This window comes from Homarus americanus, unplaced genomic scaffold, assembly GCF_018991925.1.
Source record: "Homarus americanus isolate GMGI-L3 unplaced genomic scaffold, GMGI_Hamer_2.0 scaffold41366, whole genome shotgun sequence".
NCBI classification, from domain to species: domain Eukaryota; kingdom Metazoa; phylum Arthropoda; class Malacostraca; order Decapoda; family Nephropidae; genus Homarus; species Homarus americanus.
The window spans coordinates 4,882,792-4,905,165 of NW_024723541.1; the positions used below are offsets into that span (position 1 = coordinate 4,882,792).

General features: G+C 39.9%; 2 protein-coding genes across 2 annotated transcripts in view; both read right to left on the minus strand.

Moving 5' to 3' along the window:
• Positions 1 to 268: 268 nt before the first annotated feature.
• LOC121863665 (glutamate [NMDA] receptor subunit 1-like) lies at positions 269 to 7,064 on the minus strand. The gene is made up of 7 exons (XM_042362417.1): positions 6,901 to 7,064; positions 6,099 to 6,340; positions 2,574 to 2,758; positions 2,088 to 2,318; positions 1,610 to 1,788; positions 1,102 to 1,279; positions 269 to 851 (listed from the first exon to the last, which is right to left on the minus strand). The coding sequence occupies exons 1-7, from the start codon at positions 7,050 to 7,052 to the stop codon at positions 726 to 728; spliced, it is 1,293 nt and encodes a 430-aa protein (XP_042218351.1). The 5' UTR covers positions 7,053 to 7,064; the 3' UTR covers positions 269 to 725.
• A 4,205-nt stretch (positions 7,065 to 11,269) lies between these two features.
• Positions 11,270 to 22,374, minus strand: part of LOC121863641 — a 46,662-nt gene continuing 35,557 nt past the window's right edge. Inside the window, exon 5 of the mRNA XM_042362394.1 lies at positions 11,270 to 11,463. Coding sequence (XP_042218328.1) covers positions 11,270 to 11,463 — 194 coding nt within the window. The remainder of the gene's footprint in view (positions 11,464 to 22,374) is intronic.

Here is a 22,374-nt window from a genome sequence, read left to right on the forward strand (position 1 = left end):
ATGTCATTTAATTAATACTGACTGTTGGGTAAATATTGATGACACTCCGGTTATCAAAACCTCATCACTACGTATCTTTTTTTGTTTTTCATTTAGTTACAGTTACTTAAGTACTCCTTACCTCAAATCATGCTATTTTCTTCACTTGTGATGTTGAACCATCTGCCAAGGCATTAAGTCTCATTTGGCCGATTGTAGCGTAACTCATGTCGAAGGTGAAACAAAATAATACAATATCTTCATGTGTATTATTGTGGAAGTATTAATGATTTACATTGGTGACGACACATGCAGTAATTGAATATGGAATATCTGCTTATTAATACTAAAGTTAGACTTCAATTATATATATTCTATATACTGTATAACTGAAACTTTTACCCGAGTGGTTCCTAAATTCTTCAACTACTGTAGGTGACCTTAACAGATATTCTAACTAGTAACATTGTACAGTACATTAATGTTGTTATAATAATGGAATACCAGAAATATATTCAGTTCGTGACCTGTCTGATAAATTCCAAAATATTGATAAAATATCCTTGCCATTTTTACTGATCTGAGGCAGTACCATAACACAAGGTTCTCTAGAAAGTGTATTACAAGTTTCTAACAACTGGGTGGTTGGTGTAGTATTAACCTTGGCCTCTACAGTTACAATGATTTACTGTCTAGAGTCTAGACTCTACAAGACCTACATCATTACAAGACTGAGGTGTGTAAGGTCAATAGAGAGTGTAAAAGAGATACTCCAGAAGTAAGGCGAGAAGACCGAGTCCGTAGCCAAGCATCAGAAGGTAGAAGGTGACCTGCAGGTGGTGGAGGCCCAGCACCACCTGTCCGTCGTCCTCCTGGAGGAGAAATGCAAAACTGATATAACGACAAAACTACCAGGTATGAGTTGTGACGATTGTGAAATAATAAAAATATTTTATCATATTAGTGCCACGGTAAATGTGAAGGATAGAAGATATAACAAAAATGTGGTAATGAGGTGTGTGAAGGATGAGCGAGAAGACTCGGTGTATTTGAGGAACAATGTGTGCGAGTTTCACTGTATGTTCAAGTCTCCTCTGGGGCATCACACCACAATTGCATTACTTGATAAATAACGTTATTGCCATTGTCTTGGTTCTTCCCGGCCTCTTCCTCCCGTTGTTGTCTTCTGGTGTCTCTCACGCGGGTGAAGATGACGCCATCCATCCAGAAGGTGATTAGGCCAGCCTCCAGCAACCGTTGAATGGCCAAATCCAAACGACGTAGGAAGGGCGCCCCTTTCCTGTCAGAAATTTTCCAAATGTAAACCATTATTGAGTATGGTTTAGCTCAAGTAGTAAATATGTTTTGTTGTTTTATAACACATATTGTACTTGTAGTATTCTCTCTCTAAAAAAAAGAAAGAAATAAGATGGGAGCAAAGCACCAGGAAGTATGTGACACCTACCTTGGTTCCTGTATGCATACAAATGACATGATGCTGTGTTAAAAGCTATAACGAATGTCTTCAGTAGCCTCTTGACCAACCATCACCATTCTAGAGTAGCTTTAGTCGACATCATAATTATTGTGTAGGTTAAGTAAAGTAGGATAAAATTGGGTCAACACTCACCTGAACGCCCAAGCATTACCAGCAAAAAGTGGGTATTCTGTGGCACTGATATGGATGGGCGTGTAACCCAACTTGTCGGTGTAGCTGGTGGCGACCATCGTCCTCGAGTAATACTTGCTGAAGATGAAGGAATAGCCACCCTCCAGCACCATCTCCATCCCCTTCACCAGACTGTCAGCCTGTTGTAGGAGGTAAAAAAGTGGATTGCATTCTTTCCTAGGCTTTTTTAAGGATTAAGACAGATATCAGTCCTTTTTTGTCTCAATTAATATTTTTATTCCCTGATATGAAATGTCGTAAATGACAATAAACCTCCCCAGCTGTCACCGAGATCAGTAAGGAATATGAGTAAAGAAGTCTAAGGAGGGGGAATATGGCCGTCTTGGAAGATGGGAAACAGAGACCAAAGGAGGACTACGATGACACAGACGCCATTAAAACACAGAAGGCAACTGCTAGTGACAAGCAGGAGTTATACCTGCATGCCTTGATACATCTTCTGGATGGCTCGATCAGGGCTGGAGTTAAGGTAGAGGAGGAGGGCGCCAGTCATGCGAGGTGTTCCCCAGCGCCAGCCCTCCCGCCTAACTAGGTCATTCACACTGTTGATGAGCGGGGACTTCCCCTGCACCACCAGGTGAGAGATGAGTGACGACCTGTAGGCCGACGTCATCACCAGGCAGAACACCAGCCACCATCCCACCAAAATCTAGGAACACGGTATAGGTGGTGAGGAGGTAAGGCATCATCAAACACCTATACACCATTGCACTTGTTAGACAGGTAATCAGTATCATAACACCATCTGGGCGTACAGAAAAAGCAAGAAACAAATAAGCAACACCTGCACACACAAAGTACACCTCATCATAAACATAAAATTATTAAATATGTGATGTTCAGAATATCAACAATAAACACACACACAGACTCGGCAACAAGGAAACTCAAGAGTCACAGGTACTTGAGCAGTGATGTTGTTGGGAGGATCAGCTGGCGGGTCCTCCAGTATGATGCCCCAGCTGTAGAAGAGGGCGGAGCTGAGGGTGAAGCTCCGCCCACCTGACGCCCATGACCACACCTTCTGCAGTAGCCACAGTGTCGCGCCCCACACGAAGATGCTCACCAGCAGGATGAGCCACAGCTCTCCTGGGAGGGAAGGATAGATGTTAAAGGAAATTTGAAGCGACTGTAGAATACCCACTAAATGCACGGCAGTATCCTAACCTAACCTAACCAAACCAAATTAAAATCGAACATAATCTAAATAACCTAATGAACTGTACATAATCTAACCCATATGACCAAAACTTAACTAATCGATCCCAAAATAATCCATTATTAACCTAACCTAGCCTAACCTAACCCAACCTAACTAAGAATGACGGGACACTCAGCGGTGATAAGTGTCTATCTATTTTATCTTAAGAAACAAATTGATTTTCTACTTCAATATGTCATGGGATTGAAAATTCTGAACGAGAAGAATGTGATGAAGTAGTTCAAGAGCCTGTGTTTGCTGACAGATGTAACCTATATAGTGAATATTGATGATCTAAATCAACAGAAAATAATGTTCAGATTTTCTAACATTGGAAGAAACCTCATCAGTGTGTTTCAAAGACTGTCTCTTGGAGGAAATACTGAAGTGAATTAAATGCTTTGTAAGCAATTTAATAAAGTGTATATTGGTCAAAATGGCCGTAATTTAATTACCAGTATAATAGAAACGTCTTAGTGTCTGGACCAGCTCTAAGATTTTGTCTTTTATTTCTCTAATATGTTTTTTTTTACACACACACACACACACACACACACACACACACACACACACACTGTCATGGGTTGCGTTAGGTTTACCCACGCAACCAATTCCAAAGTTTGTTTTACTAGAGATAAGGCACCCGGCGAGCCATAACTGCGACATAAATTTTCCATTAGTGGTATGGGGGAGGCCTATAGGGGGAGGCCAGTGAGACAGATGCTGTACTGTTCATCGCCTCAATCCCCAAAACCTCATTTTAAGTAGTATCCCATAGGACATGGGTTAGTTAAGACGTCGTCCCCATCGTCTCCCTCCTGAAGGGAACGGGACACCACACAGAGTCCTCCACTGCCACCCTGTCCTGTGGACCGTCGTCGACACGAGATTAAGTGTGTTAAACTAGGTTGTTATCCCGTGGAAATATCACGTGTGGATGCCTGGTTGCGACAAGAGCAATCCAGGCTGGCCTATCAAACCTACAGTAAATGGTTAATCAATTAACAATTACAGAGTTCTCCTGCACGACACCTGTCTACAGTGACCGTGATCGACACGAGATTAAGTGTGCTAACCTAGGTTTGTTATCCCCGTGGAAATATCACGTGTGGAAGCCTGGTTGTGACAAAATCAATCTAGGCTGTTCTATTGCACCTACGTGGTTAATCCAAGTCACGCTTACCAGTTCTCCTTGCAGCGAGAACCGTCTACAGTGACTGTCAGTGACACCAGACTGTGTGGTAACCCAAAAGTACCTTTTTGTTGTTAATCCCCGTAGAAAAAAGTTCTTGTGCGGAAGCCTGGTTGCAACAAGAGCAATCCAGGCTGGCAGTAAATGTATCACTTTAAGAATTAAGGCTCTGTTAAGTCATACCCATAGTAGAGTAATCACACGTGTTCCCAAGTTGAAAATTCCCTCTTTTAAAAGATTAATTTTATTACAGCGTGAGTGTGAGTGACTCATAAATCCATGCAAATTGTAAATCATTGCATGGAAGCTTGACAAATGAATGTAAGTGCAATTATCTGCCCATATCGTGATCCTATCTAATTATTACTAAAGGTAATGACTAATTGGTTATGACAAAGTATAACCAATAACTTAGATGGATGTTGGAAATTAATGGAACTCATTAAATCATCATTTATCAAGTATAAATCATGGAATGTCGGGTGGTGGAGTGAACTTCTACGTAGATACACCATAATTTCCTGTAAATAACCAGTGTGAAGGTATTGAACTCTACGGTAAGAAATATAAGAAACACACTATATTATAATCTTTATATAATATAATCCGCACTTAGACCACTATGACGAAAAACCATGACACACACACACACACACACACACACACACACACACACACACACACACACTATTACTACTACTACTATGCTGTCACTCGGAACCGAGTATGACGATCATCCAGCTATGATACAATGATATGAGTTAGTAAGGATGTCACCTATTGTAGGTTGGTAAGTTTTGAGGTGACTAAAGAGGCCGATAAGGGACTGGCAGGATAGATCACAGATGTTGCACATGTGGGGGGGCTACATCTAGTGCGGGAGGGGCGTTAGCAGCGTCTTTTCGGCCTTGGCGCTTGTCTGCCTCTTCATGCAGTCGGGCTAACTTGAAAATATGGACACCTTCTTGTGTGGTGATCCACCAAGCGTTACCGTGTAGAGTAATCGTCTCCCAGGTGAGGGGGTCGATTTAGCACTTTTTCAGGTTTGTCTTAAGACTATCCTTATACCTTTTCAGTTGCCCGCCAGCGTTACGTTTACTATTCGTTAGGTGACTGTAAAGTAGCTGCTTTGGCAGTCTGCTGTCGTCCATGCGGGTAACATGGCCAGTCCAGCGTAGTTTTTCATGGATAATGATAGCCTCGATGCTTCTACAGGTAGTGTCAGCAAGAATACTGGCATTTGTTCTCTTGTCTTCCCAGCGAACTCAGAGGATGGAAAGTAGACTACTTTGGTGAAAGTTTTCAAGTGCTTTGAGATGCCTCCTGTTTGTGACCCATGTCTCACTACCACATATCAGGGTGGGGAGGACCACTGCTCGATATACGTGTAAGTTTGTAGATAATTTCAGCTCCATACAGCTGAAGACACGGTTTGGAAGTCTGCCAAAGGCTTCAGATGCACATCTGATCCGATGCTGAATCTCTTCATCGATGTCGGCGATGGTGGACACACTCACACACACACACTGGACTATTGAGATATATTGGTTGCCTCTAGTTTTCTAGCAAAGCTACTCTTAAGCCCCAGTTATTCAACTAGGTACTCTAGTTACTCAGAAAATCACCACTTCACTTTTTTCCATAAACAGGCTGTTTATGAGAAAAAGTAAGAGTAACTGTGCTAGAAAGCTCGAGGCTTCCAATGTATCTCAACAGTCTATATATTCGAGGACTTCAATGTACAAGCATTACCTCACTAGTCAGGAATCGTGGCAGCGATCCCTGTTCACACTCAGAGGTCCTGGGTTATCTTGTTATTGCTAAGTTTCATCAAATTTGGTCATCATAATAGCTTTGAGACATAGTATTGATTGATACATATTATTATTGATACAGAGACTTACTTAGACATACACAAATAACGAACATGACATTTTCGTCATATCATGCTCTTAATAAAGTCCAAGTAATCAAGAAAAACATATTTTTCATAAGGTGTAATGTTATGCCAGCAACATTCTTGTCAGTTCACTCACCTGTAAATGGCCTTATCAGTGACAGATACTCGGGCAGTGGTCGTGGCTTTGAGGACATAATTATCACTGATTCGTCGATATACACCCGACAGTACTGTACTACGGCGGCTCTCTGTGGCGTGACAGTCAAGTCGAGGGAAAAGTCTGCCTGTTGATGCTGAAGCTCTCCCACGATACCTGTGAAGTTGTCCCCCTCACCTGGGACGCCCCACTGACGGTCCAGCGGCTCCCTGATGTCATACCTAGGCAGAAAATGCACTAGTTGTCTTGAAATAGTAATGAGGATAATAATAGCAGCAACAGCATTAAAATTATATAATTAATAAAAAAAAATACGTATTCCAATCATCCTTGACGACCATATGTGACAGTGTGATGATCAACATAATTATGGGAATGATCTGAAGTAATTTTCAGATAAATAGGACAATGGAGGCAATTAAACCCCCGACAGCAAATTGGAAAATCATTAGGGAGTTTATAGTAGAGATAGACACTAACTTACTGTGCACCGTTCCTTCGCCAGTACCCAACCAACTGAAAACTTGTAAGAATAAAGAAGCTGATATGTGTATTGTCAGAGCTTAGAAGCTGCTGAAGTGAATATAATGTATTGATGAGCGTACATAGACTATAATCGTCGTTGAGACTGAGGTGCATATTTGTGTACCAGACCAATGGTGAGATTAACCAGTTGAAAACATGTCGAAGACCGGACGTGTGTAGGGAAATCGAAAATATTGTACTTGAAAATGAAGTGCGTAGTGTGACAGTGAAGGAAGGGATAGGTAGAATATCGTACGTAAAGTTGAGGAGTGGGGCCATGGTGTGGATCATACGGGTGTTGAGGGAGTCCTGAATGAAGATCTCGGTATTGCCTGAGTCTTCACTGGCTCGCTCGAAGCTGAAATATGGAAAGTAACTCTTGGCAGAAACCCTGAACTGGTGGCCCATGAAGTTCTCAGGGTGCTCTGAAATGCAAGCAGAGAGGAAGATTTCATTGCTAGAGGTGTAATAGTATATTGCTGAATGAAAACTGTGTCATACTGGAAGCAGAGAGCAATAATCTCAGAAAGAATCGGAAGCAAATATTTTTTGTACAACCTGTTAGTACAAATATATAAACATAGGCACCGGGTATACAGCATATGTGCAGCAATCTCCATAGAGTAACATGTATGGTTATGAAATTCTTATAGTGAGACACTGAAAGTGTCTTTCAAGTAAAAATAATTATCAAAGAATATATTTTTCACCACAAGAGGTGAACAGGTCCAACAATGAGAGACTGCATTAAATGGAACTTTTTTTATTCCTGTTACAAGAGGAATATGATATATTATTAGATCACCGTGTCGCATTTCTCAACTTGTCCCATTGACACGGCGTGGATAAAATAAAACATGTTTAGCTTATTAATAAATCCATTATAAAGTAAGACTTAGTTATTTACTTCGTGCAATTCCTTTATGTGTTCCCAGTTACTCAGTCACGTACTATGAGTTAAGTATAACTGAACGAAAGGAGACGAAAGCCCCAAGTTAAATCTACCCTTTTCTCATATAATTATATAAAATGGTACAAAATAATATGAACTTCTGCCAAATTGTGAGAGAAACTTCGGCAAAACTGGGTCCCACCTAACACCCTAGGAAAGGACAACACAAACCTCTACCATGTGGTGTGGCAACAAATAGCGAGACGGACCAGCATTAGCAATGTTGTGGATGTGTGGCTTCCATGGCATATTAGAGCAAATGGTGAGGCCTAGCATATCTATTTTAGAACTTGGCAGAATGATTGCATCCTGAAATGTGATTGGCGGGAGATCACCTAATTTGGAAACTGTAATTGGTAAATATTGAGTTTTATTACTTTTGATTTTGACCAAGTTTCTACCGCCACTTTCGGAGATGCTGCACAGATCCTCATTGATAGATGAACTGATAGCAGCTCTAGAAACAGATCTAGTTTGAGAATTAGGGGGAATGGAAAAATATGAAAAATTTGAAGAAGAGTGAAGAGTAGAATCATCAGCGTAGGATATGGATAGAATTAGTTGTAGTGTGAAGTAAATCATTGATAAAAAGAAGGAAGAGAGTAGGCGAAACAACAGAACCCTGTGGGACACCACTATTGGTCGAGAAAGAGCGAGAGATCGATCCCTCGATAACAACTGCCATGGATTGGTTCTCAAGGAAGATAGATATTAGAGAACAAGGTGGGGGGAGTGAAACCATAAGAGGGAAGTTTAGAAAGTAAAGACTTGTGCCATACCCTGTCAAATGCTTTGGCGATGTCGAGGGCCACGACGAAAGTTTCCCCATAATCCCTGAGAGAGGATGATCAAAGATGGGTGTAGTAGGAAAGCAGATCACCAGTAGATATCGCCTGGCGAAAGCCATACTGGTGATCCGACAAAAGATAAACGAGTTCAAGGTAATGGAGAAAATGAGATATTTTCGAAAATCTTAGAGGGGGATGAAGTAAGGGGAATGGGACGATAGTTAGAGGGATTGGAATGGTCACCCTTCTTCGGGATAGGCTGAACCGAGGCATGCTTTCAAGAAGAAGAAAAATGTGGGTTTTGAGGGAAAGGCGAAACAGGCGAGCAAGCACATGGGCTAGAATTGCAGCACACTCCCTCAGAACACGAGGGGGTATTCCGTCCAGTCCGTGCGCTTTACTCACATCCAAACTGGATAACACGTCAGCAACCCAAAAAGTAGAGATTATATGAAAGTGCATAGGTTCAATAGGAGGAGCAGCAGTAGGAGGGATAGAGTTGGAGAATAAGGTGCCAAAGATATTGCATTTGTCAGGGGGAGAGTTGGCTATAGAGTTGTCAGGTCGGAAGAGAGGAGGAAAAGGAGTGCAGAAGTTATTACAGATGTTTTGGGTTAAGGACCAGAAGGATTTACTAGAGAAGAGTTAGTCAGGACAGCGGTCTTTCTTTTTATAAAATTCCTCTTGGCCCTACTAAGAATAGCTTAACAACGATTCTTAGAAGTAATGAAAGAAGAGTGGGTAATCGGAGAAGGACATATTATCATAACTTGACACGCCCTATCTCTCTCCCTGCATGCAAGAGTACAGGAGCGATCAAACCATGATTGTAAAGTGAAAATTTTGGTAGAAGATGGGATAAATGCACTCCTACCACCCTGTATAACCCCAGCAATGCTGTCAGCACATACCGAGGCATCCCGAGTGGAAAAGTAACATTTATCCCAAGGAAATTCTGGGAAGAATTCTCGCAAGGATTGCCAGCTTGCCGTCCGATAGTGCCACAGTTGACGTTTAGAGGGGGGTGGGGGAGGTGGTCGTGCCCAGTTTGATTTAATAGAAATAAGATTGTGATCAGAAGACCCTAAGGGGGCAGAAATTGGGTATGAATAGTGTGAGGGGTTAGAGGTAAAACAAAGATCAAGAATGTTAGCAAGTTGATCGTGTCGATCAGGAACGCGTGTAGGGTGTTTGATTATTTGTTCCAAATCATTAAATAAGGAAAAAGAGAGTGCCACAGCTCCACCTGGGTCATCCCTTGCAGAGCCATGCTGCCTCCTTGTGTACCGAAGGCTTAGTATACAGTGTGCTGTATCCATACTGTCCCTAATGGGCACTCATGCCTATGGGACTCACTTTAACTTTCTCTCCACACAGAGGCAGAAGGTTCCACTACCTTTAGGAACCAGGACCACTTTCGGTGCTTACGGCGTCAAGCTCGGACGGATCAGGCCTTGCTCCTAAAAGTCATTTCACATCCGCTCGTAGGAATTCCTTCTCCTCAGCATTGAGGCTATAAGGGGCTTGGCGTATTGGATGGGACCCTCGGGTGTCCAAAGTCATGTTGCAGAAGACAAGTAATATCCGCCACCTGGGTGGCAGGCAGGTATACAAGTTTAACACTGAGATCCATCAAGATTTCAGAATTAGTCAATATGGATCCGACAAAAGGAAAGGGTCATGATCACTTGTACCCTCTTCTCTCTTAGCTGTTTCTAGAGCTATATATTAATTGTACTGGTCACATCTGACTCATAATTATCCCTAGTGTAGTACCTTTTCAGAGGTTTATATGAAATTGACGTTTTTCTTGCAGCTCACTGGGATTTCAATTATATTATTAACCTCCCCAACACGCTGTAAATGCACGATGAGGACCATAGAAATATGACTGAAGATGTTACTTTGCACGGGCAACAAGGCCATGACCTGATCACCCTCCTTTTTTAAGTTCTAAGCAGCACCTTATTAATTTTGTTAAACTTAATCTTTATACATTCTTGAGCCTTTGTCAGGTGGGCATGCACAACTCTTACAGCTGCCGCGAGGGTCTTCATAAATTTATAAAAGTATACGACAATTGGAACAGCATCCATCGCACTTTTAAAGGTCTTCTAATCTCATGTCCATAAATAATTGAAAGGAGGTGAATCCAGGACTTTCCTGTGCACTGTCCTCCACAGACAACAACAACATATCAATAACCTTATCCCAGTTCTGTCTTATCTCTAAGCAAAATACATTAAACATTGCTTTGAGAGTGTGGTGGAAACGTTCAATTATTCCCTGACTTTGAGGGTGAAAAATCATCAACCGGCACTGACGGGTCACCAAGGTTTTCATTACCTGCCCGAGCAACCGAAAGGTAATATTTGACCCCTAATCTGTCCGCACAATGGCAGGCAGACCAATCTGTTTGAAAAACTTGGTCAGGACCCTAACAACACTCCTTGTCGTCATATTCCGGAGAAAAATGGCCTCGTGATAACAAGTAGCAACATCAATGATGGTTACCAGGAATTGATGGCCTCGTCTAGCCTTGGGCAGCGTTCCCACACAGTGAATGACTACTTTTCTGATAGGTTCCTCAACATCGACAAGGATCGGATGAAAAATGAGCTGGTTTGGTGCCAGTCCCAGATTATCTTTAACCTGGTAAATGTGGCAATCCCTACAGTACGAGCTAACACCATGTTTAAGCTTTGACCAGAAGAAACAGGAAAGAATCTTGGGGTAGGTCTTTCTTACCCTAAGGTGACCACCTACAGTATCATCATGAGCGATACTAAGAATCTCCTTCCGTAAAGACTTCAGAATTATTATCTGATGGGCTGTCTTCCATATCTCCCAGGTGTGATGTGTCTGGGCTGTTAAGAGTCTAAAATTCAAAATTTATGCATGAGTGAACCTGACTGGAGGTACAAACAATTAGGAAAACTATCCAAATCAGATTCATCAATAAGGTGATCAAAGATATATTTGAAATCGCGATTGTGAGACAAATCCTGAATGGGTTTAGCTTTAGTGATAGGAGGATCTCCAAAGCTGATGGCATTAGAACTAGAAGTAACGTGTCTACCTGTTAGCGTGGAATCTATCTCATGAGGGGGTTTTGTTAAATAAATCAGAGGGAGAATAATCCTCTGAGATGCCACCTCGATTGTCGCAAGGCTCAGATACAAAGTAAACCGTTCTTTCAAAATGAGGGGAAATTTCCTTCAGGTTCCTCAGTAAATTTTGGGACAAACCGAATAGCATATTCTACTCTAAAACGCTGAACCCCTTCACCCTGGTAAGGGGTAACCTCTCGTTTCAACACGTACCCTCTCAACCTCAACCTTACGACTCTTCAGTACAAATTATCTATGTGTACTCACTGATAATTCCATATTCCGACAAATGGTTCGCCACTAAATAACGTATTTCGTCTTTCTTCTCTGTGGAAACGGCATTCAAGACATAGAAACTTGTTAGCAAAAATATTTCGACGCAATATAATGATGGGAACTACATTCTTTTATATAAAAAAATCGTAAGAAATATTGATCTGGAGTCAATAAAATCAGTTCCAAATATGTTAGAAACACTATTTTTTACGAAAATAGTCCTGAATAATTGATCTAAAAGTTTGGTTATATAAATATATTTGTTTAAAAATCCATATGAAAAGAGGCAGAGTAGTAATCTATGACAGGGATAATTTGAAGTGTTGAATCAATAAGGATATAAAAACTGAAGTGAGTACAGAAACAATTGGGATAGAATTAACAGATGATATGGAGAAATTAAGCATAGAAGTAAGATATAGATCAGAAAGAAACCTAACCTGATCGAACCTAGCCAAGTTACGACGCCCTGCAGTGATTCATCTCGCTTGGGTTATGAATATTGACACCTGTCCCTGATTATATCTACAATTTGTATGTAGTTGTTCTTCCTCTATGAATTTCTTTGTCCTCATATAATAACACATGCACGTTGTAACACAGTCATTATAATTTGATCATTATTTGGTTGTAATTATAGTAACAAAGGTAACTTGCGATGTGCAAGGAGAGATTTCTTCTCCTCCGTAAGAACCTGTCGAGTCATAGTTGCCTCCATAATCTTATAAACATTACTCTCGATGGTGATTGGCCGTCGTAATGGTGTAACTGAAATATGATTGGCTGGAATTTCAGCGTTCGAATCCTTCCTAGTAATTGAAAAAAAAAATGCAACAGATTACTCGATCCGAGTTTCAAGCCAATGTTCTGAATATGGATGATTAACTGCGGGATATCTTGGATCGAGGAATCTCAATTCACACGCTTGAGCCAAGCTCAAATCCCAGGCTCAAGCCATCATTCTGATATCAGGCCTAAGGGATTCCCCAAAATGTATAAAACTAAAACACGAGACAAGTTTCGATCAATAAAGTACGATACCAGCGAACTAAATGATAATGACGGAGAAATGAACAATAATCTGATTTTTTTTCACAATAAAAAATTTAAAAATGATACCCAAGGCGCCGACTATCTACACTGAGATAGTGAAGAAATAAATCAAGTGAGATAGTAGTGACCAGTAACGATATTAGTAAGCAAATAGAAAAACTAAAACCTAATAAGTCGCCAGGTCCCGACAAAATATTTGCCAGAGTATTAAAGAAATGTAAGGAAGAACTTAGTATGCCCCTAGCAAACGTGTATAACATATCATTAAAAACGAGTGTTGTACCAAAATCCTGGAGAATAGCGAATGTGATACCAATTTTCAGGAAGGGAGATAGATCACTATCCTCTAACTTCAATCTAATCAGTTTAACACCATTTGTTGGCACAGTACTTGAAGCAATATTTTGAAACGCAATTCGAAATCACCTCGAGAAACACAATTTGATCAATGATTCCTAGCATGGCTTCACAAATGGACGTTCATGTCTGACAAATCTATTAGCATTCTTTTTAACTATTTTCAAATCACTGGATAACAGACGCGATTATGATGTGGTTTACTTCGACTTTAGCAAAGGTTTCGACAAGGTTTCCCATGAAAGTTTAATACCCCGTATGTAAAGTAGATGCTCATGGAATTGAAGGAAATATTCTAATCTGGATTTGGGTCACTAAATCCGAGTGGGGTAACGTGACTAAAGTATCTCCACGCTAACCTGGCCCAGAAGCCACGCTCCTCTTCTATAAAAATAGCTGATTAGTTGATAGAAAATGTTCGTGTAGCTGTCCATTTATTCAAACTAAATATGTTCACTATTGGTAAGCAGATCTGCTATTCTCTAAAATAGTGTTAAATATCTGAACTATGAAAATGCAAATGATTTCATGGTATTAGCACCCCAGCTAGGAAACACGGGGCTACATAATTATATATCTCAACAATCCATATTCACGAGAGCTTCCATATACAAACAATACCCCACTAGTTAGGAATTGAACCCTGGACCTCAGCGTGTAAAGAGGAATGAGTACTACTGCACCACCACGACTACATATTAAGCACGGGCAATACTCGATGGAGGGTCACGTTGATTAAGCTTAAAGCAAATGAACAGGTCAAGGGTTGCTTATATTTTCCTTGTGGATGGTGGTAGCGATCCCTGTTCACACGCAAGGGTCCAGGGTTCGATTCTCGACTAGTGAGGTATTGTTTGTATATGGAATTCTGCGTGTATATGGACTGTTGAGATACATATTTAGCCTCGTATTTCCTAACTGGAATTGGTCAAATGCTACTAAGACCACAGGTAAATATTTAGTAGTTGCAGACTTAATTGACTTTGAAAATGGGTTTTTATCGTGTGAATCATCGTGTTAAATACAAATATGACCTCCATTGCCATCATATATGAACTGTAGTTGAGATATTGAAAAAAAAAGTGGAAGGTCGGAAACACAAAAACCTGAAAAACCATACCTAACCTACAACCTAACCTAACCCCTAGTGTGTAAGAAACGCACCTTAAGTAAGAGATACAGGAAGATAGAGTGACGTGGCTTGAATGAGGAGTACCATGCATGGCGATCTACACCGTATTGACACTGTGAATTACGTCTTGGACACTTTACAGATGAAACAAGAATGGCCGCTACTTCATTGTCCATCCTTCTCACACGGATGTCATCTTCCAACTGCTCGAGAACCGAGACTTGCTTTGATTGGCGCACGAGTAAGGCATCACATCGGCACTCACGCTGATTAGCGCGAACGACTATGACGTCACATCAACACTGGTGCTGATTGGCTGAATATTATACAATCAAAGTTAAATAACTCGAAAACTATAAATTACCGACAGAAACGTTATAGAATAAATTATTTTTAATTTTTTCCTCTTACTACCTATATATGACTCAATATTCAATTAGTTGTTGGCAACTCCTAAATATTAACCCGACGTCATAGTTGGCACGGGCAATCCCAGATGGGGTTCACGTTGCTTAGGAATAAGACTAATGAACAGGCTTTGTCTAAAATAAAACAAAGCCTAGAATTGCTTTTGTTGTCCTTGTGGCGCGTTGTTGGTAATCCCTGTACACACACAGAGGTCCAGGGTTCCATTCCCGACTAGTGAGGTATTGTTAGTATATACTGTACCATATTCTGAAGTCCTTTTAATCCGTATATATTTCTGTATATATCTCTAGATGTATGATGTGTGTGCTTATGTATCTGTGTGTGTATATGTCTGTGGGCTGGCAGAGTTATGTGCGTAATCATGTGGGTGTATACCATAATTATGTATATGCAGTTTTGACGAAAAACACAAAAGAATAACAAAAAAACAGTAAAATTTAAATTGCATTAAAAAACAATAGAAAAGGACTAAATCAGACATTGCTTGTAAATGTATTTTGCCAGATTTTATAGTACACACAACTCATTCATATCATATTAATCATATAAACTTCCAAGCAGTCCAGTCACCATCATTGACTTTTTAATAAAATATCCCCCTTCCCAGAAAGCGTGTGCGCTGTTCCTTTGAATGATTGGCGCCGTCTAGTGAAAGAATATCAGCAATACCATACAAAGACACCAGGACTGTAACACGTTCCCCTATTAGTAGAGCGGATAATGGAAAAATCGGGCAAATGGTGATACAAGCATGGAATTTGGCATGATCATACCCTAGGGGCTACTTGTCAAATCTGCCTCATTGGTCATTTGGAAATCCAAGATGGCAGCCATTTTTCAAGATGGCTGCCAAATTGACCTTCGATAGATGCTTTTTTTTAGAAATTGATGTAGTTGGTCAATCTAAATGATCTTAGCGTCGCTATGTATGTTTTCAAGCATGCTGAGATGATTTTTTTCTATTTCTGATACTCTCAGATGTATATTTGTCTTATTTATGACTGGTTTTATGTACTGGTTTTATTTTTTTTCAACTAGGTGAGGGTAGCATGCAGAGGGTCTCTGCATGTGAGGGAGTGATTGTCGGGCACTACCAGGGCACAGTGGTGACATCACTGCTGTGCAACCCAGCATGGGGTTCAGTGTCAGCTAAGAAAAAGCATGTCATACTGCAACAGCTTAGTGTCCCAAATGCTGCTTAACCAACCCCAAATCAGATAAGCAGCCGCACCTGAATTGACAGGATGTGCCAGCGCGGGAGAGTCCAGCCAAGGATAACGGGGTTTTAGTTATCTGAATGGTGTACAGATCGCACGGGACTAATGACACTGGAAGAACGATCGGACTAGAAGTTGGACAAAAGGCATGAACCTAGTTGTATCCCATACAAGAAAGTGCTCATCAGGGTGGTAAAAGGATAAACCCTCGGCCCTGAAGATCAAAAATAGTTATGGACACAAAATCTACCAACAAATCATTCCTCACTGACTGGGCAAAGCGTTGTCTTTGTCAACAGGATAAGTAAGAAGATCTTAAGTCTCCTCATGCAAATCCTGCCAAAAAAGGAGATGACGGTTACAAGAACTTGGCAAGGAACATTCCTCTATTTCATTCAATCAATGCACTGCCAATTAAGATTGACCCTGCAAGACTTGTTGAAGATGATGGGATAGAGGAGACCTTGAGGAGAAACAAGGCACAGTATCATGAGAGTTGCAGACTTCTGTTCAACAACACAAAGTTAAATAGAGCTCAGAAAAGGGGAACCTCTGCAGTTGCTACAGAGGAGAGCAGCAGTAGCAAGATACCACGAATGGTCAGAGACCCCAAGGCAACAGAATGCTTTCTATGTGAGTAAGAAGCTTCGGGAAATGACGTAAGACATGCACTGACAATGAAACTTAATAAAAGATTGAATGATTGTGCGAAGACACTTAGCGATGGAAAACTCCTTGCCAAACTAAGTGCAGGAGATGTTGTGGCACAAGAACTGTACAACCGAGAAAGAACACACCGAAATGCTCATGAGTAAGAAGAAGCACAAGAGCTTCATTCGAACAAGGACGCATACCCAACTGCTTTCTCTGAACTGGTCACTTACATCACTCAGATGAAAGCTTCTAGTGAAGGTACTGAACCACCCATTTTCAGACTTGCTGACCTGGTCACACTCTACAGACAGAGACTTGAGCAGCTGGGTGTTGGATCGCCCGATGCTCATGCTATTTGACTGAAGGACCAGCTGCTTTTTCACATCCCCCAGCTGCAAGCTCATCACCAAGGAAGAGATATCCTACTGGCCTTTGAGAAGGATGTTGGCTCAATCCTGGCACAAGCAAGCAAATACGGTGACGCGATCCATCTGACCAAGGCTGCTGGGATGATACGACAGGACATGCTTCAAACACAAGTCACACTTCAGCAGTACATTTCATGAAGGATGCATTGAACAGGCTGTTCCACCATCACTGCTTCCATTTGTATGCATGATCGAACATGGTGCAGATATAAAATCCCAACTCCAGCATGGCGCATCAAAGTCTGACTTTGCTATGTCACAGCTCTTACAGTACAACTGCTTTGCCAACTACAAGGTAGGAACACAAATCCACAGACACTCCAAGGACCATGAGACACCTTTTGCTATCTACGTCGGCATGTAGTTTCTGCGATAGGGCCTAAGAAAGCTAGTGGGATCCTATACTCTCATGCTTTCACTGGCTATGACGTTGTGTCTGGCTTCCATGGGAAAGGAAAGAAATCTGCATGGCAGACATGGAATGTCTGTGATGAAGTTTCAGAAACTTTCACCAAACTCAGCCAATGTCCAACAACAGTTGCTGATTTTGACCTGCAGAAGCTAGAAAGATTTGTTATCCTCATGTACGACAGATCTAGTGCAGTCGCTGGTGTAGATAAGGCAAGACTAAATATCTTTTTCCGCAAGCAGAGACCATATGACTCCATTCCACCAACCCAGGCAGCCCTCAAGGAACATGCAAAGCGGGCTGCCTTCCAGGCTGGTATCATCTGGGGTAAGGCAATAATCTCCAATCCAGAAACCAGCAGTCCTGTCAACTGGGGATGGACGCAGAAAGGAGAGGCATGGCAGTTACGTTGGTCGACTCTTCCCCCGATTGTGACATGCTGTCAGGAGCTGACCAAATGTTCCTGTAAGAAAGACTGCAACCAGAGATGCAAATGCTTTCGCTTTGGACTTTCCTGCACAGCACTTTGCAGCTGCATATGTGAACAACAGTAAATGCACAAAAATGTACTGTCAGGAGTCACAGGAACCAGTGCTAATAGTGAGTACTTTATTTTTTTTAGTAAGTTCTTTTTTGTTATATTGTTTTTACTAAAATTTTTATTTTATGTGGATAAAAATGTTACAATGGACGTAAAACTATAAAAAAATCATCTGAGCATGCTTGAAAACATATATATCGACACCAAGATCACTCAGATTGACCAACTACATCAATTTCTAGAAGAAAAATCAAATTTTGATGGTCAATATGGCGGCCCAGCCATCTTGAGAAATGACCGCCCTATTGGATTTTCAAATGGCCAAGCAGGCAGATTTGACAAGTAACCATTACAGAATTACCATGCCATATTTGGTGCTTGTATCACCATTTGCATGATTCTCTTGAAAGATTGCATTTAGCTGCCCCACTATATGCTATACATGATGTAGAAACAATCCCATATGATAAACCTAAGAGTTCAAGCAACTATTTCTGCGTGGGCGCAGGAACGTCTTATCTGTGTGAATGCTCTCGGGACTAGCCTAGCCAGCGTGTCTAATGCTAGCTTAGGTCTAAGTGACATATTTTCGCCTAACTAATAACTCCTTGGGACACCGGTAACATTATTCAGACTGATAAACGATCTATAATAATTTCAAATTCAATAATAGTCCCTTACTTCATAATCGCATCATTATTAATTCGGTGAATTACATTTAATATCATATAGGCCTAGTTCAGCATCTCGCTACGAGCAGGCAGCGCTCCTCCCCTCAGATGACCTTGAACGCTCAGTATCACTCATGGCGGGCATTTGAAATTACTCTGAAATTTCTGAATATTACTTATATATATATATATATATATATATATATATATATATATATATATATATATATATATATATATATATATATATATATATATATATATATATATATATATATATATATATATATGCTGATAACACAAGGAAGAAAAAACACTAGTCCCAACGCTTTCGTGTAATTCACATCTTCAGGTGAGTACAGACTAATCTGACTCCTAGAATTAATAACCTCCTTAATGATTACCTTTCGATGATGATTTACTTGCATATATATATATATATATATATATATATATATATATATATATATATATATATATATATATATATATATATATATATATATATATATATATATATATATATATATATATATACAACAAAAAAATATATATATAACAAAAGTATGTCTGTGTGTTTGTGTGTCTGTGTCCTTTGAACTCGAAAACTACTTTACCGATGTTAGTGATGATGGATGTTATATGTAGTGATGATGGATGGTGTTATATGTAGTGATGATGGATAAAAAAAAAAAAAAAAAAAAACGTTATATGTAGTGATAATGGATGATGTTAAAAAACAAATATATGTAGTGATGATTAGACAATAAAATAATATCAGTTTAATGCTGAAAAAATATACTTTGCTGTACCGTTGCAGTGAAAAAACATGGTGGAACTTACATACACCGTTAATGAATTATTGATGGAAGAAGAAGTTTTGGGGACTGAACAGCGAGACAATGTGGAGCCTCCCGGAGGATGGCGTCCTACCGTGGCCTAGCGAATGAACCGCGTGTGTGTTTGTGGGTGGGTTTGTTTGTTTGCATGTTCGCACGAGAATCTCGGAAACTACTATGCACAAAAAAAAAAAACAAAAAAAAAAAAAAAAATGATGATGGTTATATATAGTGATGATGGATGATGTTATATAGTGATGATGGTGGTTATATGTATGATGATGATGTGTTATATGTATGATGATGGATGTGATATTGGATATGGTGTTATTGTCGTGATGATGATGATTTATATGTAGAATGATGGTGTCATATTAGTGATGATGTGTGTTTATGTAGTGATGATGGATTGTTATATGTAGTGATGATTGAATCTCAAAGAAAAAAAAATTTGTAAATATATATATATATATATATATATATATATATATATATATATATATATATATATATATATAAATATATATATATATATATATACGAGCAAGTCAACCGCCCTGACTCTACATTGTCTCACTGTTCAGTCCCAAAACTTTATCAATAGTTCATTAACGGTGTATGTAAGTTAAACCATGTTTTTCACTACAACGGTACAGCAAAGTATAATTTTTTAGCATTAAACTGGTATTATTTTATTGTCTAATCATCACTACATTTAACACCACCCATCATCACTACCTATAACATCATCCATCAACACTACATATAACACCATCCATCATCACGACATATAACACCATCCATCATCACTACATATAACACCACACATCATCACTACATATAACAACATCCATCATCACTACATATAACATCATCCATCATCACTACATATAACACCACCCATCATCACTACATATAACAACATCCATCATCACTACACATAACACCTTCCATCATCACTACAGATCGGTAAAGTAGTTTCCGAGATTCTCGTGCGGACACACAGGTGGGACGCCACCCTCCGGGAGGCTCCACATCGTCTCACTGTAGTGCATTAGGGTAGACCACATTTTTAGTTTTGCCATTAGCAGCAAGTTTGTACAGTTTTTCCAGTTCCCACTCTGGAGCATCCAACATAGAACTGTTCATGAGAGAAGCAAGGAAACACTTGCTATCCATGCCAAGTTTGGTCCAGGCGGCTCATTCCTTCAGGCCACGGTAGGACGCCACCCTCGGAAGCTCCCACATTGTCTCACTGTTCACTCCCCAAAACTTCTTCCATCACTATTTCATTCACGGTGTATGTAAGTTCCACTACAACGGTATAGCAGAGTATATTTTTTAGCATTAAACTGTTATTATTTTTTGTCTATTTATCATACATAAAACACCATCCATCACCACTACATATATCCATCTATCATCACTACATAACACCACCATCATCACTACATATAACAACATCCATCATCACTACATATAACACCACCCATCATCACTACATATAACAACATCATCATCACTACATATAGCAACATCCATCACCACTAAATATAACAACATCCATCATCACTACATATAACACCATCCATCATCACTACATATAACACCATCCATCATCACTACATATAACAACACCCATCATCACTACATATAACATCATCCATCATCACTACAATATAACACCACCCATCATCACTACATATAACATCATCCATCATCACTACATATAACACCATCCATCATCACTACATATAACACCATCCATCATCACTACATATATCACCACCCATCATCACTACATATCAAGATCCATCATCACTACATAAAACATGATCCATCATCACTACATATAACACCACCCATCATCACTTCATATAACACCATCCATCAACACTACACATAACACCATCCATCATCACTACATATAACACCACCCATCATCACTACAAAATTCAAGATCCATAATCACTACATATAACATCATCCATCATCACTACATTTAAGATCATTCATCATCACTACATATAACACCATCCATCATCACTACATTTAAAACCATCCATCATCACTACAAATAACACCACCCATCATCACTACATATAACAACATCCATAATCACTACATATAACAAGATCCATCATTACTACATATAATATCATCCATCATCACTACATTTAAGATCATTCATCATCACTACATATAACATCAACCATCATCACTACATATAACAAGATCCATCATTACTACATATAATATCATCCATCATCACTACATTTAAGATCATTCATCATCACTACATATAACACCATCCATCATCACTACATTTAACACCATTCATCATCACTACAAATAACACCACCCATCATCACTACATATAACAACATCCATCATCACTACATATAACATCATCATCCATCATCACTACATATAATACCATCCATCATCACTACATATAACACTATCCATCTCACTACAGATCGGTAAAGTAGTTTCCGAGATTCTACCGTCGACACGTGAGTCGCCACCCTCGGGAGGCTCACATTGTCTCACTGTAGCATTTGGGTGAACCACATTTTGGTTTGCCATTACGCAAGTTTGTACAGTTTTCCAGTTCCCTCTGGAGCACCAACATAGAACTGTTCATGAGAGAAGCAAGGAAACACTTGCATCCATGCCAAGTTTGGTCCAGGCTCATCCCTAGGCACGATAGGACGCCACCTCCGAAGCTCCACATTGTCTCACATTCACTCCCTAAAACTTCTTCCATCAATATTTCATTCACGGTGTATGTAAGTTCCACTACAACGGTATAGCAGAGTATATTTTTTTAGCATTAAACTGTTATTATTTTATTGTCTATTTATCACTACA

Coding starts and splice junctions, on each gene's coding strand:
- LOC121863665 (XM_042362417.1), bottom strand. CDS start 7,052: ATGGGCCACCAGTTCAGGGTTTCTGCCAAGAGTTACTTTCCATATTTC. Junction 6,341..6,900: donor GCCCCACTCCTCAACTTTAC/GTACGATATTCT, acceptor TTTTCTGCCTAG/GTATGACATCAGGGAGCCGC. Junction 2,759..6,098: donor ACTGATAAGGCCATTTACAG/GTGAGTGAACTG, acceptor CTTCCCTCCCAG/GAGAGCTGTGGCTCATCCTG.